The 26,929-nt window shown below is 43.2% G+C and overlaps 2 protein-coding genes across 5 annotated transcripts in view; one reads left to right on the top strand and one right to left on the bottom strand.

The window, feature by feature from the left end:
* PHKA2 (phosphorylase kinase regulatory subunit alpha 2) overlaps window positions 1-20,072 on the top strand; it is a 43,180-nt gene extending 23,108 nt beyond the window's left edge. The window contains exons 19-33 of one of the 4 annotated variants that reach the window (XR_014318902.1): window positions 81-254; window positions 1,000-1,088; window positions 2,327-2,460; window positions 4,140-4,296; window positions 5,748-5,827; window positions 6,066-6,144; window positions 6,270-6,399; window positions 7,812-7,913; window positions 8,511-8,629; window positions 10,398-10,445; window positions 12,188-12,355; window positions 13,943-13,996; window positions 15,958-16,158; window positions 16,879-17,209; window positions 17,728-20,071. Coding sequence is in view for 2 of the 4 variants with exons in the window: in XM_082776905.1 (XP_082633031.1) it covers window positions 81-254; window positions 1,000-1,088; window positions 2,327-2,460; window positions 4,140-4,296; window positions 5,748-5,827; window positions 6,066-6,144; window positions 6,270-6,399; window positions 7,812-7,913; window positions 8,511-8,629; window positions 10,398-10,445; window positions 12,188-12,355; window positions 13,943-13,996; window positions 15,958-16,158; window positions 16,879-17,052 (1,709 nt within the window). In the remaining 2 variants the exon portion in view is untranslated. Of the gene's footprint in view, window positions 1-80; window positions 255-999; window positions 1,089-2,326; window positions 2,461-4,139; window positions 4,297-5,747; window positions 5,828-6,065; window positions 6,145-6,269; window positions 6,400-7,811; window positions 7,914-8,510; window positions 8,630-10,397; window positions 10,446-12,187; window positions 12,356-13,942; window positions 13,997-15,957; window positions 16,159-16,878 lie in introns of all 4 variants that reach the window. The other 3 variants (XR_014318903.1, XM_082776905.1, XM_082776906.1) reach the window with 3 other exon arrangements.
* Window positions 20,073-21,478: 1,406 nt separating this feature from the next.
* PPEF1 (protein phosphatase with EF-hand domain 1) overlaps window positions 21,479-26,929 on the bottom strand; it is a 35,091-nt gene continuing 29,640 nt past the window's right edge. The window contains exons 12-17 of the mRNA XM_082776935.1: window positions 25,535-25,720; window positions 24,776-24,918; window positions 24,083-24,189; window positions 23,010-23,173; window positions 22,144-22,228; window positions 21,479-21,677 (exon numbers count right to left, since the gene is read on the bottom strand). Coding sequence (XP_082633061.1) covers window positions 21,487-21,677; window positions 22,144-22,228; window positions 23,010-23,173; window positions 24,083-24,189; window positions 24,776-24,918; window positions 25,535-25,720 — 876 coding nt within the window. The 3' untranslated portion in view covers window positions 21,479-21,486. The remainder of the gene's footprint in view (window positions 21,678-22,143; window positions 22,229-23,009; window positions 23,174-24,082; window positions 24,190-24,775; window positions 24,919-25,534; window positions 25,721-26,929) is intronic.

Below are 26,929 nucleotides of genomic sequence, written 5' to 3'. Positions count from 1 at the left end.
TGTAATGAAAAAGAAAGCGCTGATAATTTATATGTTTTCTTATATTTAATGCTCCTTTTCTTTTATGTATTTCTCACTAGAAAGCCAGGATGAGCTGGATCAGTATATAAATGATATCCTGCAGAGTACAGCACTGAAGTCATACCTACCTCCAACTTCCAAGACTGCTAATCAACCACCCAGGTTCAGTGCAAACCATTCCACACAAGAGATACTGTCAATAATGGCCAAGGCAAAGGGTTTGGAGATTCCAGGTATTTCTCCCTACTATTGTTTTTAGGTGCTAAAAGGGGTAAAATGCAAGTATTTCCAAACTCTGCTATTTGAAAAAAGCTAGTGACTCGGGTGTGTTGTAGTTATCAAGAAATAAAAACGAGTCTCAAGTTGTTGCTCTGTAGTGTTCCCACAGTATCCCATGTCACAGCGTGTGGATAAATAACTTGCAGTGAATCAAATTTAATGTTCTGAAAACGAGTTAATTGGATAGAATTTTAGAACCTGAGTCAGTGAATTCTCTTATTTACTTTTTTTTTTGTCATTGTACCAAGGCAGACAAAATGCATGTTCTTATTTTAGTGAAGCTGTGGTGAAACGAAATGTTTCATTGAAATGGCAGAAAACAAAAGTACTCTCTAAATTTCTAAGAACATACAGTGTAGAGAGGGAAAACAGTATTCCTAATAATGTTACATTACTGTTAGACTGATGAGAGGACTCTCACCCAAATAATTCCTTGACTGAATTTGTAAGTGGACTCCAGCACACAGTGTTTTACATGTAGGTATGTAGTGTCCAGTGTCCTGGTTAAGGGAAGCCTTACCCTAACCAGGGTTAAGACAAGGCTTCCCTCAACTTTAGTGTATATTAATAAATCTTCAAGCTTTTTTGTCTCTGTTGCTTTTACCTGCTACAATTGTTTTACGTAGGTGTTTTTACTTTTCGTGTTACTGAAATGGGTGATTTTTAGTTGTTGTTGTTGTCACTGGCTTTTCTTTCCAGCTGTTTCCATGTCTCTTCCGACTAAAGTTCTGAACACGCACCGGAAGTCTCTGAATCTTGTTGATACTCCCCTTTCCTTTGACAGAAAGGTAAACTGTGGGATTTTTTATGCTGTTTCTGTTTTTAACACTTAATACTGTGACCTTCTCTGTCATTACTAGCCAAGTTATATGCTGGTTGTCATTTTTGTTACCTTGATAACCAACCCATTCTGTCTGGGGCGATGGAAAGCTAACTCCATCAGTTTGTTGGTTTGTTTGTTTTGTGGTGGTGGTGTTTTTGCGGGAAGTTTTTTGTGTGATTGTTTTTGGTTTTTGTTAAATAGACGTTATCACATGGAATTTTTTAGTAGTGCATGCAAAACAAAATAATATAATAGGTGCTTGTTTTTAAGGGCCAAGGCTTATATCATCATCTTTGGTCCTAGTTGAACTCGCAAAGGGAAAAGTAGGATATTCATAGCCTTTAGAAGTATTCTTCAAGAAATGGCACTTATATTTCTGTTCAGGAGGATAGTATGTGAAAGGATAGATTGTAAAATCATAGGATGGTTTGGGTTGGAAGGGACCTTAAAGATCATCTAATTCCAACCCCTGATGTCCTAAGGCACCAGTTAAATACCACTGGAAGCCATGAAGGATGGGTTTGTGCTGGGCGTTTGTTCTCTCCTAGTATGTGAGCAGCTGCTGGAAGCAGTTACGTGAGGTTGTATCCAGCCTGCTGAAGGATTCTGCTCTAGAGGCTGTGCCTGTGGAAATGGTATTTTAGGACCATACATACTGCTGATAGCTTGTTAAATGAAACTTCTCTTCATCTGAGAACTCACTGCTGTATTGCATCATCTGACTAGTTAACATGCTAGCTTCAAAAGCTTGGAAAACTTATGATGGCAACATCTACATTCCTAAAGCACCGCGTATATACTGATTAGAGACAGAACTTTAAATGATTTCAACCAAAAATAAAAGTAGTACCATTCTGCTTCTGTGTCTTTGCAAGCAGCAGTGTATGACAAGACAGGAAAAGCATGCAAATAATTTTGTTTCTTTATTTTATGAAGTATTTGTTTGTTTTGTCCAAAAATAACTTCTCTTGTTAAGTCAACCAAAACTAGAGACAAAAGTTCCATTCTGAGTGTTGTGTTTCTGGGGATCAGCCTCCTTTTCATGCGTGAAGTAATGTGACAGGAACTACATGATATGTCTATAGTCCAAGTGCAGAGTTATGTTGCATGTTTGTTGTGTTCTATAATGGAAAACTACAGTTTGAATTTGATCTCCTCTTTTTTTTCAATACTTACTCGATATTCAACCCTCTTTGTTATTAGGACTCTGAAAGTGTTTTGAACCTACCTAAAGATGCTCACGGTGATTTGGATTGCAGGAAACTTGTTGAGCATCTGAACGAATGCCCAACGCTTCATGATCAAGCAGATATCTTATACATCTTGCATATAGTCAAGTGAGTTATCCAAATATAAACTTCAGCTTCTTTAAGTTTGGTTGCAGCTATTTCATAGAATTCTAACCCAAGCCATTCTATAAGAGATCTCTTAAAGATTTCTTTAAGTTCCAACCCCCCTGCCATGGACAGAGATACCACCCACTAGATCAGGTTGGCCAAGGCCCCAGTATTTGATTGTTCTTGTGCAAGAGCTTGCCAGTGTTCAGGGTAGTGTTTGGAGGGGACAGGTTAAAATACTTCTTGCTTAAAAGGGAATATTTTCAGTTATCTTGACTACATAAATAATTTGCATAAATAAAAAAAATGCTTGTGCAAATTTCAAGGCTGATTGGCACACAATTGTGCATACATACAGGCTCTCAAGCACTCGAGTGAAATGTATAAATCCTTTACATGAATAAGAACCCCCCTTGCTGTATTTGTGGCACTTAATTAAGTTCTCAAAGATTTGGTGTGGTTTTTATACACAAGGAGGGAAGTGGAGGGATATTTAATCTTGTCATTCTCTAACTAAAGCACAGATGCAGCTTTAATGAGTAGTCGCTATTTTTTCCTCTAATCCTTGCATGCTTAAGTACATCATTGGCTAAAACTCAGTGCTCTTCAAAGTGTTTCTGGGAACAGTTTAACCCAAGCTACTGGGGTTAGTAAACAGCTGCTCATTAAATAGGTTTGATGAGAACAAAATGCAAATACAGACCAACAGAGTCATATTCTTACTGGGATTTTTCTTTTCTCTGTGCAGGAGAATACAGCTAGAATCTGGCAGAAAAATAGCTAAAGGGTGCAAAGACATGCATTTATTGATCACAGATGGTCTTCCGTAGTGTTACGGAGATTGCGTTTTCGTTTATTTTAGTCTTTCTCCTGTGAGGGCCTCTTTGATCTTGTTTTCCTAAGCAAAATGTTTAGCAGCCTCTCTTCAAGATTAAAGGAGATCCTGAAAAATTACCTTTTTGTTTTGTTTTTTTTTTTTGTTTTTTTGTTTAACTACGTAAAAGACATTTAATTTCCTGTTCTAGATTTGTTTAAACACTGATATCTCTCTTGGGCTCTGGTGAACTCTGTCCCTCTAACAGGAGCTGAAAGGTCACTCTGGTGCTTCAAAACATTGTCAACAAGAAGTGCCTTTTTTTCCATAATGCAGTGAATTTCAAAACCAGGAGAGGACCAGAAATCTCCTTTGATTTATCAGTGTGGAAATCTAATTAGTAGATAAGAAAGAGGCAGGGCACAAAAACTCAGAGGTCCCTGAAGCGTGTGAAAAAATGGGTGCAGTCTTCAGCAGTACTGGAGAAAGTGATGAATTTTGCTCTTGAAGAACAACCTATGGAGCGTTCCCTTAGCAAACTACCTGCATGCATGCTCAGTTTGAAGTCTGATGGGAAATCCCTTGGGTGGTTGCTTTGAAGTCATGGTCTTATGGCTAAGTGTTCTAGCTAATATGAGAGTTGCTGTCACAAAAGGTCTCCTGATCTCTGGTGAAGGGCCCCCATGTCCCGTGTACTTAAATCTGTCACCAAAATGAGCAATTCAATCAAAAGCAGGCTGCTTGTTGTGTGGTAAGATGAAGCGATGTAGTATTGTGAGTTTCCTGTTTCCTCTCTCTGTCCTTCATAGGAGAGCCCTTAGAAATCTGTTTGGTCTAATGAAAATTACCTTCTGTTTTCTGGCAGAGGCCCTGACTGGGATACGGAGCTGAACGGACAATATGGGGTCACTGTTCATTGCCTGCTCAACGAGCTCTACAGAAAGGCAGGCCTCAACCAGGAGTGGGGATTAATCCGTTATATTTCTGGTATACTTAAAAAGAGAGTGGAAGTCCTGGCAGAGGTATGAAATATAAACAGTGCTGGTTCAGTTTCCTGCCTGGAAAGGGAGATAAGGCTACCAATGTGAGGCACAAGTGCCTGTGAGGCTTGTGCTTGCCTTCTTCTGGTCTTTACAACTTACCTAGTGCAGTATTTTTCAGTAAAAGTTGGTTGTTTTTCTGATCTAAAATCTTACTGCAGCATCTTTACCTTTCATCCATACTGAGAACTGTGCTAGTGTTGGAATGGATTGAGGTTGTCCAACTGCAAAAGATTGTGAAGGCTTCGTTTAATCTCTTGTTATCTGAGAAGCTTAACTACGTGCTTTGAAAGTTGTAGTGGTCGCTGGCAATCACTTGTTGCTGTTGTCGTAGCATAAACACTTTTGGAGCACCAGTGTGTTATGGTGCTAGAGATTATGCAAAAACATGATCTGGCAATTCCTGTCCCGTTGGGCAGGCAGTCTGTAGTGCGAGTGGCTGCAGGTGTACAGAGGCATTAGGATATTTGGGAATACTTAAGATTAGCAAGGAAGATCCATTTTAAGGGCACAGATTTCATTTTGACCATTACAAAAACATTTCCTCTCTGCTGTTTTAAGTACAGCAATTTGTATGTAACGCTGTTATTTCCAATTAACTCTTTCTCTAATTCCTGCCCGTTTTCAAAGCTTTGATAGCCGTACCTATACCAGGGAGCAATTCGTGATAGTCACCCTGCATGGTACTTCATTAGGTACCTTTTCTATCCTCAAGACATTATGGATGAGCAGTACAGACATGCTCACAGAAAACTATGTATGATAATTTTCAAAGATGTTGGTGAAGAACTGGGGAGGATGAGAGTAGAGGTGATTTGTAATAGTGGTTTTGTTCCACGGTGAGGGAAGGAAAACAGACTTAAGGAAATCAGAGGAACACAGGTCAGTGAGGTGTTTGTTTCAGGATGCTAAAAATTAAAAACCTACTTTTGTAGGAAGTACATATAAAAGAGTAAAACACTGGTACTAGAGGAAGCACCTATTTCAGGGTGCATAATTTGGAAATGTGATGTAATTTTTTGTTTTAATTTATATTGTTTTAAAGAGAGATACTAGTATACAAGATATATCTATATATAGCTAATATATATATATATTATATATTATATATAGCTATATATATAGCTAATACTGCCAAGCTTTCCATTAATGTATTTTTTGGATCTTAAAAATCAAATGTTTATCTTCTGGTGAAGTCCTTTACTGATCTTCCAGCCCCACTGGAGTCCATAATCTTTATGCTGCTGATTTCAGTGTGAGCAAGCAGGCTTTCAGCAAGTGGTTAACAGCATTCTGCTGGATCTGCACATCTGGTAGTTAATAGAAATGCGCTTAAAATTGCAAAAGAAACAATTCATTTTCTGGAATTAAAAGCTGTATCACTTTTGCATGACTCAGACAAAGGTCTCTTGTTTCCTGTCACATCATGATAGGCGTGCACAGACCTCCTGTCACACCACAAGCAGCTTACTGTGGGCCTGCCACCGGAACCCCGCGAGAAAATCATTACCACGTAAGTTGGAGCTCAGTCTCAGTAGAAGCAGCCTGCCCTTCTGCATCTTGCTGGTACCATTCTGCTGCTGTCATCTTGTTTTAAAAGTTACTTTTCAACTTCAGAAAGGATTGCAGCCACCAAGACAGAAAAGCCTGTAGTGCAAAGATGTTTCTGGGTGACTTGCTTCCAGAGCACGTTCACGAAGTCAACAGCAGGAGCCTGAGTTGACTGCTAACTGTGGTTTGCCTTCTTGCAGCCCCCTGCCACCTGAGGAGCTCACAGATCTTATTTATGAAGCCAGTGGCCAAGACATCAGTATTGCTGTCCTGACACAGGTAAGTAGCATGGGGAAAAAAAAGTTCTTTAAGCTGTGCCCAGTGCGATGCCAGTGTTCTGCTGTGACTGGGGAAGGTAAGAGGACCCACTTTGAATAGCTGCCTTTATGGATTTGTCCTTACAGGAAATAATTATGTACTTGGCAATGTACGTTCGGTCACAGCCTAGTCTTTTCATGGAGATGCTCAGGCTCCGCATTGGTCTGATAATTCAGGTGATGGCCACTGAGCTGGCTCGGAGTCTGAAATGCTCAGGTAAGTGCAATTTTGTCATAGGAGATACTTGTGGCATTATTTCTGCTTCACCTTAGTCATTTTTTCACTTATGTGTTAAATTCTTCATTCAACATATACAATTAATAACTTTGAAAATAACTTCCCTTTTTGACTTAATTAAAGATTCCTGCCTTTCCTTTCCCCCTACGTTGTCAATATGGAGTAGATAGTAAGTACTTAAGCCCTCTGACTTCCAGTAAGTGTTTGAGGTGCTGATCATCAAATTGTATGCATGTGTATTTAGGGATCCAATGCTATTAATTTCAACGAGGATTAGGATCCTGGTTATCTTCTGAACAAAGAACAACTAATGTGATATCTGAAAAAAAACATTGAAGATTTTTCCACATCAGGGGAGTTTAAAGGGGTCAAAAGGCAAGAAGAAACCATCATCGGAAGTGATCAAGTTAATGTGATGAATATATAGTCTCAAATGCTGACGTTTAGGGGCATGATCTGGACCATATTTTTCTGGCTTAGCTCATCACTGTTTCTAATGTACTCGTACACCTCAAAGGGGAGAACTTCATGAGTCATATTTTAAAGGGTGCCCACTTTGGACACTGCTGCTCCCTTTGACAACAGGTTGGACCAGATGATCTTAGAGGTCTTTTCCAACCTAAATGATTCTATGTTTCTATGAAAATCAGGTGGATACCTGCCTTTGAGGAAGTGGCAGGTTTGTCTCTTAAGAGAAGTTAATACATGTAGCTAAGACATTTTCTGGGATAACCCTGTTTCTGTATGAGGAGTACACAGAAAACCCTATTTCCCCCAAAGCTGAAGCTGAGTACCAGAAGCTGCTGCATTTCACTGTTCAATGCCTCTTTTTCCAGTGCTCCTTTAGTTATTTCTTTGTACATTGCTCTCAGCTTCATTGCTGCCTTTTCCGTGCTCCCCTGTGAGAGACTTGTCTGTGTGCACATGTGCGCTCATGTGTATGTATGTGCTTTTTCTCTCTCACTTCCAAGCACGATCCTTTAATCAAATAAAACACAAGCCTTCCATTTGCATGCTGTTCTTTATGGAACAACTCTAGCTCTGTAATTTAGATCTATGTGATCTGCTTTGGGGAGATGGCTGTAGTGATTTTTCAAGCAATCTTGCTCTGTGAAGGAGTAACTGCTTTCTCATCATAAGCTTCAGTGAGATTTCACACAACCTGCACAGGCTGTTCAGTAATGCAAATAGAGTCATCTCCATGCAGTGTTTGTTGTTTAGTCTTGAAATTTATTTTCTTTGAAATGACAACATATTAATTTTCTTCTTAAAGGACGCATTAGCTACAAAAATAAATGTGGTGGGGACCCCATTCAGCCAGCAGTTCAGTTAGGAAAATGATTTGTAAACCAGCTTATAGTAATGTTTGTTGATGGTTGTTTTTAAACTAGGTGAAGAAGCTTCAGAGAGTTTGATGAATCTAAGCCCCTTTGATATGAAAAATCTCCTACATCATATTCTCAGTGGAAAAGAGTTTGGTGTGGAAAGAAGCTGTAAGTTGTCCGTATGTTAAGTGAGTACTGTAAATATAGAGTTAGTTCATCGTACAAGCAAGGTTATACTCTCAGTGCATGTAAAACAGAAGTACTGGTAATGTATTAAACATACTTGTGTATGTTAGCTGATGAGGGATAAAAAAAAACAAAACACACACATGATGGAAGTTATCCTGCGCTTGCATCAAGATTGTATCAGGCAAACTTTTAAAATGAAGAAATTTTGAGTGAAGACCATAAAGGGCATATCCAGCCTGCCTTCAAGGAGTGTGTCTGATGCCCTGAATTCCCAGCTGGCCCTTCTGCTGGTTCCCGGGTCTGTTCTTAAGCCCTCACAGACTCATTGCAACTCCAGTGTCATTTGATGCTGTGATTGTTCAGTGTCTTGGAAGATCAGGCCCCAATATCCAGCTGTGGATCTACACCCTGGCTTGATGCAATCAGGCTTGAACTATTGATGTGATTTGAAAGGATGCTGTCAAAAAGAGCATTGTGTGCATTTGAAAGGACATGCTTTTATCTGCCACTTCTAGATACAATTTCGTATGTTTTCCTACCTATATGATTTTTAAAATGTCCATTTGCCTCTTCTAGTGCGACCTATGGATTCCTCTTCATCTAGCCCTGCAATTTCTATTCATGAGATGGGCCATTCTGGAGCAACCAAAACAGGAAGAAGTGGTATTACTAAACTAAAGAGCGAGATGAAGCAGGTGAGGGTTTTCCGTCAATGCTCATCAGAAAATGCAGCTGCTCTGGAGCTGTGCTAGGTCAGATTTTTGTGTATGCATTTTGGGAGACTGTTTTTAGTGCTGATTAAGTTAATGGTAAATCACAGAAGTTCCCAAACATCCTTTGGTTTAAAGCTGATAGAAAGCATGAAGGGGACGTTTCCTCCCAAACTGTAGTTCCTTTTTTGTTCTTTTTCACATGATGGATACAGAAGAACTTGAGCAAACTCTAATGCATTCGTAGCATTAACTTCAAAACAGCATTTTTATCATTTTTTAGCTAAGGCAAAGTCATGATCAGATAAAAGGCATATATGAGAATGAAGTATTTTATATTAGAAACATTTCAAAACCACCCTCTCTGCTGAGAGCTTGATAAGCAAGTCTTGCATTTACTCTGAGGCTGTCTCTATGTTGTGTTCACCTTGATTGTATGAAACAAGTTTGCTTGTTAAGCTACTGGAGAGGAGTGGAATTTCTGTATGAGCTTGACATAAGGCATTTGATGCTGACATAAGGGTAAGTTAATAATTCTCTTTGTTATACAGTCAATCAGGGAAGCGAGGGTGCCTGCAAAACGTGTGGTTTGTGTCTCATGAGATCTGGTCGCCGTGTTTGAGCCGTGCTGGTGCCTCAATGTTACTGTTGCCTTGTCCACTCCATTGGTACAGCTGTGTCTGAAAACACTGCTGGGTGCTTAGTGCAGGCTCCGAAGTGGCCTTAGTAACTCAATTTGAGCATGGCTTTTTGGTCTTACAGCCGACCGTGGATGCCTGACTTCAGAGCCTTTCCCAGAAGGAAGGGGCACTGGGCACTAGGCGGCAGCATTATTTTATTTTAAATACACAGGCGGGCCTGAGCTGAATCCCTGTGCAGTTTGTTAAGGTTGAAAAGGTATTTCCTTGCACTGTTTTTGCATTAGATGGAAACGTTTTTTGCACAGATGAGGGGAGTTGGCTGTTCTTACTTTTTTATTCCCCCCCCCCATCCATTCATGGTGCTTCCTGCCTGATCTTACTGCACTCTCTACATCATTTGCCAAATACCAATTTTAGGTCATGCTGTGTTGGGGGTGAGGACAATCAGCTTTGTGTCAGGAAGGGCACTTCTAATACTTACACCAACATTGCTTTACACCAGAGCTTGTGTGCTGAGCAGCTGCAGCTTGTTCTTGTTTACTGCAGATGTCTCTGGAGTCTGAAAACCAAGACTTTGCCTAGGTCTGAACCATTAACACTAATTAAAGGGCATGGCTTGGGAGGGGACAGCTACAGGAAAGTGCTCAGTGTGGAAAGGGGTGCATCCATGTTCCTGTGAAAGCTCTGCTTTGCAGCTCATTGCTCAGCACTGCTGACCCCGCTGGCATCCTGCAGGCTTTCTGCAGCACGATGGCCTCACGCTGCAAAGAGAAGCTGACATAACAAGTGGAGAATGGCAGTGGGAAGCTTGGGTTCTTTTGTTTTGTGTTTTGTTTTCTGACCCTGAATTGCAGAAAAACATCAGCATGCTCCTTAGCTGTGGTGGTTTGTGTTTGCCATGCCGTGGTGACCCTGGCCATCGGACGTGGCTGTCCCAAAGTCAGCTGAGGTGCGGCGCTGCAGGAGGCCAGAGCCTGTCATGGTTTTCCCCTGAGTACCTGAGCTTATTCCATGCTCCTCGTCTTTGCACAGATGGGTTACTTAACCTTGTTTGCGTCCTGTTGTGTCGTGGCTGTCTGTCTGACCTGCTGGTGTCTGTTTTTGTTTTGTAGTTCTTTCATGAGAGCCACTCCATGTCAAGCAGCATGTTCGCTTCCACGGTAAAACACCACCTGCAGCTCTGTGTGTATGCGTGTGCAGGAACCTTGGCTTTGAACACCTGCAGCTGCTTCTGTGTGAAAGCTTGGTGTAAAACCCTACCTCTTCATTTAGCTCATCTTCACTGGGAGCCCATTCTCATCAGTAATCTGTTAATAGTCTCATTTAGATCCACTTAGTTCTTCTGAAGGTTAAGTAGTCGTAGCAGATAAAGCACTGTTGCAGATTTAGTTACTTGATTATATTACAGGTGTCATCAGTATTTAACAGTAATGTACCATTTTTGCTGGCAGTCTCTGGCCAGTAATGAAACCAGATTGCTGAGGCAGGGGTTTTACAGGCCTACAGGCTGTCATGTTCTTTCGAGGCAGAGAATTGTAGCCCTTCTTCAGCTCTCGCTGTTAAGAAAAGAGATAATTGTTTAAATATTTTACCAGCAGAAACCTCAGCAGTTTAAAGTCTGAGGCTCCAAATCTGTCATCAGGAGACAGAAGGCTTGCAGCTACGCCTGCACCTTGAACTGGCAGCTGTGATGAGAGGATCTCTGCGCCTGGAGACTTGCTGTCACTGGCACACCACTCAGGTGCCCTAAATACACCATTACAGAGCACCCCCAGGTGCACGTTCCCCTGGCCCCATGGCCGGGCCTGACAACTGCCAGATTGCTGCTGCCTCCCTTGTCCCACATCCCAGTGTAGAACTGAAGCCTGTTTGACTCACATGCATGAGAGTGTTCAATGAGAACTTGCCTGTCTGAACCACCTGAGTAGCCAGAGTAATTACTGCGTGCAGATTGGTTTCTCTGCTTTGGCACTGACCCTCCTGCATCCCCTCGCTCTGCTAAACAGCGTGGAGGAAATTCTGACTATCTGAGTCAGCATGAAGTAAAGGAATAGGGTGCATCAGACCATCAAGGGAACACCATCCATCTGTCACTGACACCAACAGGAGAAAGAATAGACTTTGTTTTCATTTTCTTTTTGCAGAGCTTGGCTGTGCGGGGTCACTGAGCTTCTCCTTTGCAAACTTGTACTTTTTGGTCTTATTTCCCACTTTCCCCAGTACTTTGTTTAGGCAGTTCCTTACTTAAGAGAGGATGGGGTTTGAGAACGGGCTGTCAGTGAAGTCCTCTTTGGGCTGAAAGTAATGGGTGTGACAGTGAGAATGTGCTGATAGTGCCACAACTTGGAAGAAGATTTGCTGCCTAATGTATTCTCCAAGTCTGGTAGAGCAAAATAGAACAACAGTGACAGTGAAGGGAACAAGGTGGCTACTTACAGAGAGGTGGGCATGGTAATTAAATGACCACACAAAGTCAGTTTGTAATCAACATACATTAATGGACCTATTTGCATGGAGGACCTCACATCCCTGAGCCTGAAGTCCAAATCAGACCAGCCAGTAAATGCCACCATCTGGTGGAGCAGTGACACCGCCCTGCCCTCCAACTGGTACTTGTCAGAGCAGTCATGCCTTGTCTTGAAACAAGCAGTGAAGTTTACTGATTTATCCCTTGCTGAACTGCTTGCTTATTTCGTTGAGAAACGACTGAAGTGCTGGAGAAGTGAAGCTTGTTGTGGAAGGTAGAGAGGGATCAGTCCTGCTCCATCACCTCGTGTGAGGTCCTGGCCTGTGGTTTTCTTTCCTGGTCCTCAGCTAGCATTGTAACAGAACAACGTGTTCACAAGCAGAAGCACTTGTGGTGGTAGAGGGAAACTAACAAAAGCCTTAATGTTTCTGACAGAGGGGCAGCACCCCGCCGTCTCCCACCAGCACTTCTCCGACGGGCTCGGACAGAGACATCAGCTGGGGGGACCGCAAAGGGCAGTGGCTGCGCAGGAGGAGGCTCGATGGTGCCATTAACAGAGTTCCTGTTGGCTTCTATGAGAAAGTGTGGAAGATCCTTCAGAAGGTAGGCTGACAGCTATGGAAGGCAGGAAGCAAAAAAATATGTATGGGAACATGGGAAGGTGATGGTTTAGGGGTGTTGTGTTGCTGGTTAAACTTGGTCTTCAGCTGGAAGACCAGTGGAAACTGGAGTTGTTAGTAGGAACGTGTCTCCCAAACATATAAAGGCTCCATTAATGCAATTCCACATCTTAGTTTGAAAGTGTGTTTTTCTCTGAAAACACCAGAGATGCATTTTGGCTGAACAATTCTGTTTCACCACTGTTCTGCATTGCTCCTGGCCTTATGCAAGTTGTGGTCACTGCCACGGAGGGGCACTGTAACGCAGTGCACTTCGCGTGCTCCAGCTGGAAAAGGCTGCAGGGAGTGAGGTTGGAAGCTTCACAGACTCTTCTAAAATGTCTTGAGATCTCTTGCTGGCTCTTCTGAGCCGCATGCCATTCTTGATAGCTTTTGTTTGTTGTGTTTTGGTAGCACCTTGGAGAACAGGGGTGTGGAAATGTACTGAAACAGATCTCAGGGAAGGAAAAGAGGGGAATTAAGAATTTCCCTTTACTTCGAAGTGGTGAACCTGCTCTCCTTTGCTGGATGACAGACAGCATTTGGCAGCTTGCAAAACTGAGCTGTTCAAGCCTACACCGTTGCAAAGATGTGCATCACCAGCTTAGAGCACTCTTGGTTGTCCTAAAATCAGTTATTCTGAAGCTGATATCAGCCAAGATGAGTCATGTATGGCCTGTAGATTTGCTGATGGGATCTTTTAGTATGTTCAACATACGTTCAACAGCGAACATCACTTCTGTCATGACCTACTGTAGTAGCTGGCAGTATTTAATGGTTTTCTGGCTATTAAAATTAATTATGCTTATTTAAAGTTATTTAAATATTTCTTACACTATGAACTGTTCACAAAAGCACTCTTCTTGATGTGCCCTTTTTCTTTATTTTTTATTTTTTATAACCTCAGGTACCCAGATGTGTCATTCCGTAGCCTGCCTTCTCACCATTTAGGTTCTGTCACCCTTTTCTTTTATACCACTTGGTATTTCTAACACCACCTCTCTGCCAGTGTTTGTGGCCCATTTCCAAGCACCACAGCATGCTGACACGCTTGAGTTGAAGTGCCCTAGGTTTCCAACACTTAACTAAATGTTGTTTTAGTGAAAATGAGAAATACAGGTTCTCATTTTCATGGTTTGTTGTCGTGTTTTGGCATTATCTTTTATTTCTACATCCTTTCCACAGAAGGCTCTCATTGATTTGGCTTTGTCCTTTGTCTGCCCCTTCCTGTAGTGGCTCTCCAAGTACTTTCCTCCCCTTCAATAGCTGAAGTGGAATACAGAACACCATGCAGGTGTCACGTAAGGTTATTTCTAACATTTGGCAGGCTACATAATAACCTCTTGAGTAAAGGTGAAATCATTTTTAACAGGTTTTCTTTTCTTTTTTTGTGGTAGATTTGGTGGTGTTTTTTTGGTGTTTTTGTTTTTTTAGCTTAAAATTTTTACATACTGGCTTGGATCAGAATTCAGTCAGACTTACTTGCAAGAACTATGATTTCTGTTCATTGCGGAAATATTTTTTGTTTCAGTGTCACGGTTTGTCCATTGATGGGTACGTCCTTCCTTCTTCAACCACCAGAGAGGTACAGTAAAACGCTGAGGATTTTCTAGGCGTATGACTGAACGTTTGGTTTCACGGTGTAAGATGCAGAGCAGGGCCAATGCTGCAGGACCTTTTAAAAACCAGAAGTGGCTGCTACTCCAGGAGGGAGCTGAGGTCTGGATCTTCCCTCCAGCACCCCTGCCAGCTTCACTGCGGCTGTGCAGATGAGTTTTTCTGCCAGCCAGGCCTGGGAGCGGGTGGGTTTTGAGGTAGGTTTGCCCCTTCGCTGCGCCCGCTGTCTGCATGCCTTCATGGCTTTACTCAGCTCTGGTGAGGCCGCACCTCGAGTACTGTGTTCAGTTTTGGGCCCCTCGCTACAAGAAGGACATCGAGGTGCTTGAGCGGGTGCAGAGAAGGGCGACGAAGCTGGTGAGGGGCCTGGAGAACAAGTCCTACGAGGAGCGGCTGAGGGAGCTGGGCTTGTTCAGCCTGGAGAAGAGGAGGCTCAGGGGCGACCTTATCGCTCTTTTTAGGTACCTCAAGGGAGGCTGTAGCGAGGTGGGGGTTGGCCTGTTCTCCCACGTGCCTGGTGACAGGACGAGGGGGAATGGGTTTAAGTTGAGCCAGGGGAGTTTTAGGCTAGATGTTAGGAAGAACTTCTTCACTGAAAGGGTTGTGAGGCACTGGAACAGGCTGCCCCGGGAAGTGGTGGAGTCACCATCCCTGGAAGTCTTCAAAAGACGCTTAGATGTAGAGCTTAGGGATATGGTTTAGTGGGGACTGTTAGTGTTAGGTCAGAGGTTGGACTCGATGACCTTGAGGTCTCTTCCAACCTAGAAATTCTGTGATTCTGTGATTCTATGGCAGTAGTGTGCTGCACCCACAGAGCACTGCCTGAAAAGGGGGTGGCTGGTTACAGTCATTCAGGCAGAGTAACGAAAAAGCTCAGCTTTGTTGGAATAAAGTAGACACATTGCTTGTTCCTCACCCTAATTTTTTTTTAAATGCTGCCACTGTAGCCAATGTATTTTGGCATCACAGCCTCAAGAGTAAACACGAGTTGAGGATGATGGTTTCTCACCAAAGCTTTCACTCTTTAAATCCATAACCTTAACCTTTCTTTATAGTTTTTTTCCTCAGTTGGATTGCCACTCTTCCCTTAGGCACTCTGGCGAGTTTTAAGTTCACAAATATGAAACAAACAGCTCTTGCAAACAGAGATCTCTCAGCAGAAGAGAGATACTTGCATGCCTGAGACTTTTTTTCATGTCAGGTTGCACCCAATTTGTCTCTGGCTTCCTCCTTTTCTGGTGGTAACAGCTGAAGAGAAGAGCTGGAATTTTCTGCCAAATTTAAACCTTCTTTTGCAGAATGGAGAGCTTTATTTATTCCTATTGTGTAGATAAATAAGCTTATATTTTTAGCCTGTCAGACCTAGACAGTATCTAATTTTGCTGTTTAAAGGAATCAAACTAAATGAGCACAAACCTCCTAGGGTGTCAGCATTTCACATGACATCCATACAGCTCTGCCAGCGAGAATTAGGCTGCTCTACAAACAATGTAGGTATTCGCTTGTGTGAAAGCGCATTCACACTAAGCAGGTGGCTATTTTTAAATCTCCACAGTCATTTTGGTTTTGCGACTAACCTGCAGTGCCAGAAGGGTACTCGGAAGGCAAAATGTCTGAGACTGGCACATTAGAAGCAGAGAATTAGTTTGCAAGCGAAGTATCCACAGTCCTGTGTGCAAGTACAGTGTGTGTGATGGGTTGCAGGGCTGGAGCAGTTCTCTGGAAGTTGCATAACTGCATGCAGGACCAGGGCCTAGCGACACAAAAAGTTCCTGTCAGTGCTAAAGCCATAAAAACATCTTGTTCACCTCAGTCGGGCTGCCCCCACGTGAGGAGAGGAGCGCGTGTTTAAGTGCCTGGGGGATGTGTGGGGAGCTAGTCTTTTGGATCTGTGGGTTTTTAATTTCCATTTCCACTCTCACTCGCCAGATGACCCCCTGCGAAATCAAGTTTGCCGTGCACGTGGAGTCGGTGCTGAACCACGTACCCCAGCCCGAGTACCGGCAGCTCCTGGTGGAAGCGATTCTCGTCCTTACCTTCCTGTCTGACGTGGAGGTGAACAGCATCGGGGGAATCATCCACGTGGACCGAATAGTGCACATGGCCAACGACCTCTTTCTGCAGGAACTGGTGAGTGAGGCCAAGGGGCAGCCTTCACGTTTGAAATCTACTCCTCTATTCCTTCTTTGGTGTGTGGAGAATACGATTTTTTCCTTATGCCCCTACGAAGGAAAACCAAATCACCTCAGTATCTTCTGGAAGTATATTTGGAAAACTAATTTAAGAATTGTGGGAGATTTAGTGGGGATAAAATCATAGCTGCTAACAAGCTCTGAAATAAGTGGGCAGATGGACGAGAACTTTCGCTTTACCAAAGCACTGCACGAGCCACTCTGAGGAGAAGCATTCAGTCCTCCATCAGCAGAAAGTCAGGAAAAGCTGTGCAGATACAGCTGCCAGAAACAGAACAGCTCGGAGACAACGCTGTGTACATGCCAGACAGTAAGGCAGAGAACAAGTTCACGTCCAGGCTAGCTGCTTTTAGCTCTACCTAATTATAGAAGAGTATTGTGAAAGCAGAGTGTGAAGCGTTAGAATTATCAATATTTAAGTATTTAAAAAAAAAAGGACAAGATTTGTGAAGCTAGATGTTCCTTGTTTACTTAGGCTGATCCAACTAAGTTATGTGTATCCTGTAACAATCCCAGTAAGGGTTTTAATGAGGGAGCAGAGCTGTGCCTTCAGCACAAATGTAAAATCATCATGAGGCCTTTCCTTTTTTTTTTTCCCCAATACATAAGCATAAATGCCTAACGTTCCCTACTTCTTTTTTTGTGTGTGTCTTTTCAGAAATCGTTTGGAGCTACTGGTGGTATCTTGGAGAAAGACATAGCCACAGGAATTTGCCACTTTTTTTACGACAGCGCTCCAAGCGGGGCCTATGGGACTATGACATACCTGACAAAAGCCATAATTATTTATTTACAGGATTTCCTGCCTAGCACAGGCTGTGTGATGCAATAAGCAGTGTCTCAGGAGGGAGAAAAGGCTCGGAAGCTTTTCCTCCCCGTTTCGCTGCCTCGAACCTCTTGTTTAGTTGCTGCATGTGTGTGTGCCATACACTACCTCAGCACTTCGTGCGAAACATCATGGGGTGTGCATGCCTGCCTGCGGGGGACAGGTAGGTGGAACGTGGCCTACTTTTAAGGGAGGGTGTGAGAAATAACAAATAATTAAGCTCATTCTGCCCGAAGTGCATCGATGTAATTCATATTAAATTAGCAAGAATTAAACTGCTCTGCCAAGGGGAAAACAGATTACTCTGTGGAGATCAAAAGGCATAATAAAACGAGGGAGCTCTATCTCAGGCTTAAAGTCTCCCAAACAAGGGAAGTGATGGAATTCATTAATTTTTCCCCTGCTCTCTGTAAACATACGTCGTTGTTGTGAATCACTAATGCAGTGTGAAACATCCAGGGAAATGTAAATTAGAGGAATAGGAATAACTGGAGGTAACCAGGTGGTATTTTTGATACACGTTTACCCCGATTCTCATCTCGTTTGCACCTAGTTAGTACAGGGCTAGTGCCCCAGAGACAAATGTCTTACAATATCCTCTAATTTGAGATGATGGCCTTGCTCAGGAAGCTGCCTCTCTCTTTAATCTGAACAAAGTGGCTTCCTTCCCGGCATCCCCAGGGCTTCGCAGGAAAATCTCAAGACTCCAGCTTCTCCAAGGTGACAGACTGTTTTATGCCCGTTATCCTTTTCTCTGAACGGAGAAAGATAAACCTCAGCCACCCGAGCACCCTTCCCAAGTCTCCTGATCCTTTCCCTTGCAAATAGCCTCGGAGTTGAGAATGGCATAATTGCCACCCTTCCAGCGCAGGGTGAGTTTATGGAAAGCTTTGATGTTTTTCTCTTTTTTTTTTCCTCTTTTTTTTTTTCCCTTTGTTATTATTTTTTTTAAAGGCACATTTGTCAGTCGTGGTTAGGGATGGGCTCCCTGGTAGTCTCCTTGCAGACAGCTCCCAGGTTTGTGCCTGTGCCATGAGGCTGTCCACTGAAAATAAGCTTCAGTGGCTGCTTGGAGCTGCTTTAAGGAGAGAGAGTAAGCGTGTGTCACGCAGGGAAACGGCTCTGCGGCCACTTCGTCTGAAAACAGAGGTAGGCTGCTTCTGGAGTGGAAAACCCTGCTTCACCCCAGGCACCAGCTGCGATTTGCTGTGTTTTTTTGCAGTTACCTGAAATACCTTGATGAAAGGAGGGACATCAGCCTGTCTCAGTTGCTGGTTGCCAGCACCTGTGGTCCCAGGGAAGGCAGGCTTCAGGCGGCACAGCTACCACGGAGGCGCTGCTGCTGCTGCAGCATCTGGGCACTTGCTCAAGAGAGCCAAGGCAGAGCAATGAGTGTGGGAGGCCTCAGGAGGTGATTCAGATTTAGGAGAATTTGGCAGCCCAGGAGCTGCTTGCTGGATGCTCTGAGAGGCAAGGACTGCATTAACCACCATGGGCACTGTGGACCTGTGGAGGGATAAGTGGCAAGGTATGGTTCAGCTACAACTAGCACACACTTGGATGTGGAAGTCATTTTATTGGCATGGTACCTGTTTTTGTTTGTTTGTTTGTTTTTTCTTTTATTGTGCTTTTCCCCCATTTTTGTATGCATTGTGAGAGATCACCTAGTGTGTTTCTCAGTAAATAAATCCTTTGGTTTAAACATATGGATGTAACAGTGCAGAGCATGAGCACACTAAGTCACTAAAGCAACGGTTCAGAGCCCAGAGCAAAACAAACACCTCTTAACTCTTTTTTTTTTTTTAAACAAGTGTCTTTGATTTAAAATTCATAGTATGACCTCAATTACCAATACATTTATTATCACTGTGATCAATTACCACGTGGAGTGTACGCACTGGTGAAGTATTTATATGGTGATTTGAAGAGAGTTTAGATAACTGGTACTGAGAAGTGGGATGCTGAAGCACAATGTCAGTGGAGGGGAAAACTCATTTTACTTCCAGCTCAGGCACAGCTGCAACTTTCTGCTGAGCTACTACTCGGACAGAAGGATTATTACAGCTGGGGAATCACAATTAATGCAAAACTCATTAAGCAAATAAGCTTTTGTTCAGACCCCCTCACACACATACACACTTTGCAGAGGATCCACCTCTGTGTTATTAAGCTGCTATAAAACTGAGCCAGCTCTGATGGAGGTGAGGGTGTGCTCCCAGGTAAAATTCAGTGACAGCTTTGCCGCTAATTGGAGCAGCTCTGCTGTCTGGCCTCCGGGGGGAGCCAGAAGAGGAGGATGCGGCCACCCTCAACTCCCTGCAAACTCATTTCTCAAGGCAAAGGTACACGGACACTTCACAAACAAGGGCTTTCAGGAAAGCAGATCCACCTGGGACCTGGTCTTTCCGCTCTGTCCGGCGCTGCTGTCACGAGCACTTTGCAGCCGTGGGGACAGAAGCAGCAGCCCTGGTCCTCCGTCTGCCCGCAGCAGCTGCGGGGCAGGTTTCTCTCTTGGCTGGATGCCTCAGCCCCTCGCAGCGCTGCCTCCCCAGGAGCCTCTTCTCACTGTACACTAAGCCAAGTGCTGCACTGCGCCCTTGCTGTTGGCGTCCCTTCTCATCAAGGCAAGCGTCCTTCAGCCCAATCCTTCAGCTTAATGCTGGAGTGGCTTCAGGAACACCTTGTGAGAGGGGCACATCTAAGCTGCAGGGTCTCAGCAATGTGTCTGAGCTCCCACCTTGTTACACGCCCTTGTTTTGTCCTGTCTTAGGGGTGCCAAAGGAGGCCTCCCGATCTGTATTGTCACATTCTATAAATACACATTTAACGTTGCCAATACCATTAAAATTTTACTATAATTTTTGTTTTTCTCTTAGAGAATCCTCCCCCCCCACTCCAGGGAATAGAAATAAGTATGTGCATGTTTAGTTGCTCATCTGTTAATGTACAAAATACTTCTGGAAACGTATTTCCTATTTCATTGACTAAAAATAAGATGTAGGAATGACGGCACTCTATGAAGCTTGGACTGCTATTGTATCTGTAATGATAAATTATTAGGAAGGGTGCTATAGCTTTTTTTTTTTTTCCTTTGCATTTTCAAAACTGTTACTAAATTAAAAACTTCCTACTTAAATCATGGTTCAGTATTAAATTTTAAAGACTGGTTAGGCTGGAACTGTTTACTACCCAGCAAGCACTCTGCATACATTGTATTTAATAAGGATGAATTAAGGTAATGTCTTTTTTATAAAGTTCCTGATCTGGCTGCGCTTTATATCGGTGTGTTGCTTTCAGAGTGTAACATGTGAGTGAGTCAGGTGCAGGAGTGAGGTGCAGGAATGGGAGTATTGGCTCGCAGGCTTGCAGCAGGGGAATACAAGGGGAGACACAGGACACTGGGCTCTGCCATCTTGCTGCTTTCCATAAAGTCAATTGTAGAATTTGTCAGTTTGCTTGATAGAGAATTCATGCTCAACTGTATGCAAGATTATTTAGGTTCGGTAGAATCAAACTTTTTTACTTTTGTGTTCTTACGCATCTCCTGGTTTTAAAGAAATACAGTTCAACTACAGGCAAAAAAGTGTTTTACTCTGGTATGTGTAGCCTACTACTGTAAAGACACCGCACACACATTACTGTGAAAGCTGCAGCTTTATTTTAGGATCTGTTGTATGTTATATTAACATGCTATGAATTTAGCCAGCATTAAAATGACAGGTTATGACTGTTTCTTGGCCCCCAACCCCAACAACTGTAAGGCAAAAGTAACCAGTGGCAAGAACAAATCTATTGCAAGTGTAAACGCCTTTCAAATAAGACCCTTTAATTTGGGTCTGTAAACTTCAGAGAGGATACATAGTCACCTGGAATGTTTTAACTTTATTGCATCATGCAAAGAGAAAGATTAAATGCAGAACTACCTATTTTCCTATTTTAATGATCTGGTGTGTTTTCCTTCTTTTTTTTTTTTTTTTTTTTTTTTTTTTAAATCTCGCCTGGGCTGGATAGTCAGTCCACAGAAAGCCTCTGTTGTTCCTGCTATATCCCCAGGGAGTGACAGATATGTTCCTTGTGGTCACTAATACTATTTCTCAGCTGTCTCTAAGGGCTGCTGAGAGAAACATACCAAAGTTTCTCCTCCCGTGAGGTTGTAGGTGCTACCTTGGTAATATTCACAGGTAAGATAGGTGGAGGAGGTGAAACCAAGAGTGAGGATAAATTGTAAGGTACTGATGTGGCAGTGAGGCAGTAATACTGTATATGGTGGTTTTTCATCTCTTCTGGTCTCATTACTAGCAGGTGTACATCATCACAGTGACCACAATGCTTGTTACTAATTATTGGTTGTCTGTGTGGAAATTGGGTTCCCAGGCTGCTTGTGACTCATGACAGGAAGGTGAACTTCCACGACAACCCGCAAGAAGTTCTGCCTCTTCATTAGGTTGGCTTCTTGTCTCCTTTGTGAACCACATGAAAGGCCTCTAAAAATTCGCTGAAGTCAATGTAGTCGTCTTTGTTGTAGTCGATGCTCTGGGCGAGCTTGTCAATGGAGGCATCGTACGCCTCAATTCCCAGGTGAGAACTGAAGATTCTCCAGGTCTTGCGGAACTCATCAAAAGAAATCAAACCTAAAGGAGACAGATGGCAGATTGCTTCTTCCAGTGCTGTTTCCCCTTCCTACATGCATGCACACTCCTTTATTGCAAGACAGTTACCTGCCTACCAGGGCTTGCGTGATTTTTTTGTGATTTCCTGGTTGAAGTACATTTTTACTGCAAGCAAGGAGCTAGCGCTTTCAACAGTGGAATTAAGAAAGCAGTAAATACCGAGAGTGCGAGGAGAAGGGAGAAAAAGCCCCCAAAAGTGACACCAGTACTGGAAACTGAGTATGTGAGATTTTTTTTCTTGAATTAGGCTCTGTGCGCTGTCCCTTATATGGGTACAGCCTGACTGCTGAAATTAGTCTTCACTAAAGTGGAAAAATGACATCACCCCTGGTACCTCTATATATAGGAGCCTTAAGGAGGAAACCGTGGGGAAAGATAAGTAGTAGAGGCTTCCTAGGGCTGGTGCTGTGAAGTTACAGGCACTTACCTGAATGATCTTCATCCATGATGTTAAAGATTACCTCCAGCTCTTTTCTGTATTTGCACAGCGTTTCAACCAAAGCTGGCTGAACCTGGTGTTGAAATCATACACAGGAAAGCATTCAGACCTTGGGTTTGAGTAAGCTTAGCCAACAGAATACATACTATACAAATCTATTTTCCCAGTTTAACTTGTCAAATACTAGGAAAAATTCCTTATGCTTGAGTTCCAAGAGATGATATTTTGTCTTGCCCCGAATCAGCTAAAACCTGTCCCTTCTGGGTGAGGGGGTCCTGTGAAGGAACCTTTCACACCTCCTACCTTCAGTAATTATTTGTGGAAATATTGATGACCTAGGGAAAATGGTGGGTGTCATGCACTCACATGAAATGTTCAATGTTAGAAAAATGGTGGTGAGAGCTAAGAACCAAACCGCTGAGCAGTCGCCCAGTAACAACTGGGCTCTGAAGCAGAGACCTCAGCTATAGATGGTCAAACATCTCCAGCCCATCTCCAACTGTGACTTCATCCTACAGGTGCCAGAATTGGTTCTGTGCACATTTGCAAAGCTGCTCCGAGTGGGATTCATCACATATCTCCTCAGCTACCTTATCTAAATGCCCTTGAGAGTCACCGGAAAGTAGGAAGCAGTTCTAGCGTGTGATTCATCCAACCTATTTTAAGAATCTACCTTAGCAGGGAATGATGATTCGTGCCCTAGAAGTACTTGTTTCCCTCCAATGACCATAAAAGGAAGCTAGGTAACTAGTTCAGATGTAGATGTCTACCGGATTGGCCAAACCACTGTCTTGTGCCACAAATTGCAAAAAGCTCTTCCTCCCAGATTTGCAAAGAGGCGTTTTCCTCCTTACCTCTTCTGTAGATTGAGCTATTTCCATATTGTGAAAACACGACATGTAGTCAACTTTTCCATCTGGATCTGTCTTGGCTAAATGGGGCAGCAGTGTCCTCCAGGGCAGTTCCAGGCAGAGGACAGACTCCATCGCTGCTGCCCAGTCACTGACAGAAATGTTGCCTGCCAAAGGGGTCAGTTCATGGTTACATTTGGTACATGATGCAGCACAAATCAGACACCAGCATGCCTTCTGACTTTGTTTAAGAGGTCACAAACCATGAACATTTTCTCCTAATGCTGGGGAATAAAAATATTCTTAACAGTGAGCAGCAAGGTCAGACTAAATATTTCCACAGGTCCCTTCCAACAGTGACAATTTTGTGATTCTATTGTGATGGTCAGCGTGCTTTAAAACTTCTGGAGAAAACCAAATTATTCTATGAAGAGCGCTTCAGATTTGAGCTGAGTTGCATCTATAGAGATGTATGGCTGAAAAGTCAACAAGGCAGGAATATGTTGATCGGTTGCTCAGCAGCCGGAGAACCAGCACCAACGCCTTATCAATTGCCATTTTAGGGGCACAGATGACAACCTTGTCAGGTGAGAAGCCATCAGGAGAAAAAGCTGTATTTGTGCCAGAAGTCATCAATGCCTTGCTCCTACATAAAAGGTTCATCTACCAATTTATTACTGACTTTTCTTCAGCTGATGCATGACTGTGCGTCCACTAGTGGGTGGCCTAGCCACCCTACTCAAAGAGCCCCCAGACTCAGGAGACCAGTCCTCCTTCATCTGAGACCCCAGTTTCCTGGCTGACATCTTCTGAAGATGCTCCCGAGTGAAGGTGATGACTTTTGAGCTTCTGGAATCAGATTTCCCTGCCCAAACTCTCTGCCTAGCAAGCTTCTTTCTTTGCTCACGTGTTCCAATTCCTCCCTTCTTCATACTTAAACCTCCCACCCCACCCTCCAAGTTGCTTTCTAAGGATAAGCATCCACGACTCACATCTTCTGCTGGGAGGAGTGAGAGTGTGTCACCAACCAGCCTCAGGCCAGCAGGCCCCCATGCACACATAAGAGGTGGTGTTACCTGTGTTGTCGCAGTCATACTTTTCAAAAGCCTCAGTGAGCGTAGACCTGTGAGCAAAAATCCTCTCTCGTAAGATTTGCAAGGCAGAATGTTCAATTGTTTTCATCCTAAGAGGAAAAAAAAAAAAAAAAAAGCAAAGCTGATCATTAAAGGATTTTAATCCTCCAGCAATTTATGCTTTTCAACACTCATTATCAAATTCTTCTGTTCTTGAACGTGCAGTGTCATCAGGGTCATCCTAAAAGGCAACACTGGGGAAAAACAAAACAAAGCCCCAGAAGAATAAGCTGAACTTAAGAGATAATCAAGTTTATGCAGGTAATTCTAAGCTGCTTTGCTTTAGTAAATCTGACCACAGTGCTAGGCATGGCAAAGCTGTAATGATAAACTTTTTGGACTCCATTCATAACAGGATTTCTCCAGATTAACACTGCAGTCTTAAAGCAGACCTGACAGACAGGCATAGGCTCTTTAGGAGTCCCTGACAATCGTCTGTTCTAAGCTCTTAATTACCTTTTGGAATTTCTCAGGAAACTAAGTCAGAGCACTCCAAATACATTTTTGTCTTCTGTATTAATATTTAAATGGGAAAAACAGAAAAAGGAGGAAAACAGATGCCTGTCGAAGTAAAATGAAGCTACAGATTTACAGCAGGTGCTCACGCTCACTGCACACATGAGGATGCATCTTTACCTCTCCCAGTGGTTCTGCTTGTCTGTGCGCTCGCACACTTGATACTGTACAAAACGAGGAATCAGATCCGGGTTCAGTCGGATGTACGCTCCCCTGTTGCTCCCCTCTTCATAATAGTTAGAGGCAGAAAATATAGTGATAACCTGATCATAGGAAAAAAAGAAACTGTTGGCTAGAACAACTCCTTGTGACACTGATTCCTAAAGCTGGTCTTAGAAAAACCTGCAGGTTACAAAATGAAGTGTCAACATGTAAAACCAGAAACAATGTCATTCACCAGACTGCTTGCACTTTCCAAGTCAGAGCTCCAGGCGTGCGTTTTTGGCCTGTCACAGTTTAGAGGGCAGTGTGATAGCACACTGTAGCAGAAATGTCTAAGAGAGGTGTTTTCAGGATTCTTGCTGGCATCTTGATACAGCATGTCAGCAAGCAATGCCAGAAGAGAAACGAGTTAAAAGGCTTCTAAGAGTGTACGAGCATCTCTTACGCTGTATTTACACATAACTGTCCTAAGGGATTTTGTTGATGTTCATTTGTTTTCACATGAGTAATGAACTAGTCCCCACTCCCTGAAGCTGTAGAGACTTCTGTGTTTGTCAGAACACCGTAATTTGTTCTAACATCTACTTATTTAGCACATGATTTCCCCAAACCCATTTTGAAGAAGTTGCTCATTTTCTTAATTAACTTTGCAGACACATCTGTGGATGTACCCCTGAAATTCATGGGAGACCTCTGCTTTATGTGGCAGCACCTTACCTTCCCGCCATGAGTGAGCTCGTAGCCTTCCCGCTTAAATTCATGGGACCTGATCAACAGCTTCAGATTATACCTCTCAAACAGCCTGGCAGTGGTGTCAGGGCCAAAGTAACAACCTCCTCCGCGGCGCTTGTTTGGGACGCAGCCATTCTGCATTCTTGGATCACTCCAGAGAATGTCCATGACCTGGCAAGAGCAAACTCAAGTGAGGACTGATAGTAGGCAAGGACTGACGGGCTGTGTGTGCCTGGACTAGGGACCACAGCAAAAGCCCCCACAGTATAGGGAGAAAACACACCTGAGCTAACAAGGTCCTCAACAGGCCTCCCATTTTCTTCTTTCAGTAGTGCACTCCTTTGGGCTAGGACCTCTGTTCCACTTTTCTTACAAACCATTTTCTACAGTTTGTATTACCTTTTTTCAGACGAAACATCTTTTCAGTGATGTGCCTTCTTTCACAGCTGAGGTTTCCAGACTCTGGTAGGTGCATCAGGAACCGTGCGTGGGCAAAGAGAGCAAAAGCTGCCTGTGCACGTGAGAGGCATGTCCTGCTTCTCAGCACAGACCTGACAGACACCTGTGTCCGGTTTTACCTAAACTAAGCTTGAGAATACCTGCTCAATACGTGGCAGGAGTTGCCTTTGGCTTTATTGCCTTTGGTTAGCTCATGTTTCAAAACAAGATTTCACCTATCAGCATTTTAGCAAGATCGAGATTTCAGGATGAATTCTCAGGGCTTAAACGTGCTAATTCCAGTCAGCACCAAACATGGGGCAAAATGCATCTGTTCAAGCCTCACTGGAAAAGGTTTACACAAAAACATTTACTTCCCATTTGTTGGGGAGAGTCAGATTTGGGGGAGCAACTACAGCACTCTACGTTAGGTTCTAGGCCAGATCTTGGGAAATCACATTTTCTGAGAGGACTTGCTCTATCTCTAGAGGCAAAACAAGGCTGCCTACTCCTTAAAGCAGCTGTCTGAAGGGAAGCCCAGAAAAAAAACCAAACATATCCACAACTCAATTTTGAGCTTGTAAATTGCTGTGCAAATTAAGCTTTCCAAATTGTCACAATTTATTAACTTGCAGCATGGCATGGGCTCCGTATTGCCTCTAATATTCAAGGGGAAACTAACAGCCAGAGGACAAAAACTCCCTGCTCCGAGTATTCAACCTTTAGGTCTCAGGAGCTGGGTTTGTTTGGACTCTATCAGCATTCAGCTGCCAAAACCACAGCCAAAAAAAGGTGTGTACAATCACATTGATCGCCAAATCTGACCTATTTAATTGACAACCACATATGTACAAACAGATGTAACCACATGAGGGCATGCAAACACACCTCATACAGAGCAGTTTCCTTCTAACAGCTAGGAGCAGAAAACACTGTGTAAAT

This window comes from Aythya marila (assembly GCF_965140915.1).
Source record: "Aythya marila genome assembly, chromosome: 1".
NCBI lineage: Eukaryota > Metazoa > Chordata > Aves > Anseriformes > Anatidae > Aythya > Aythya marila.
Note: the sequence above shows the minus strand (reverse complement) of the source record. Positions and strands in the feature narration are given on the sequence as shown.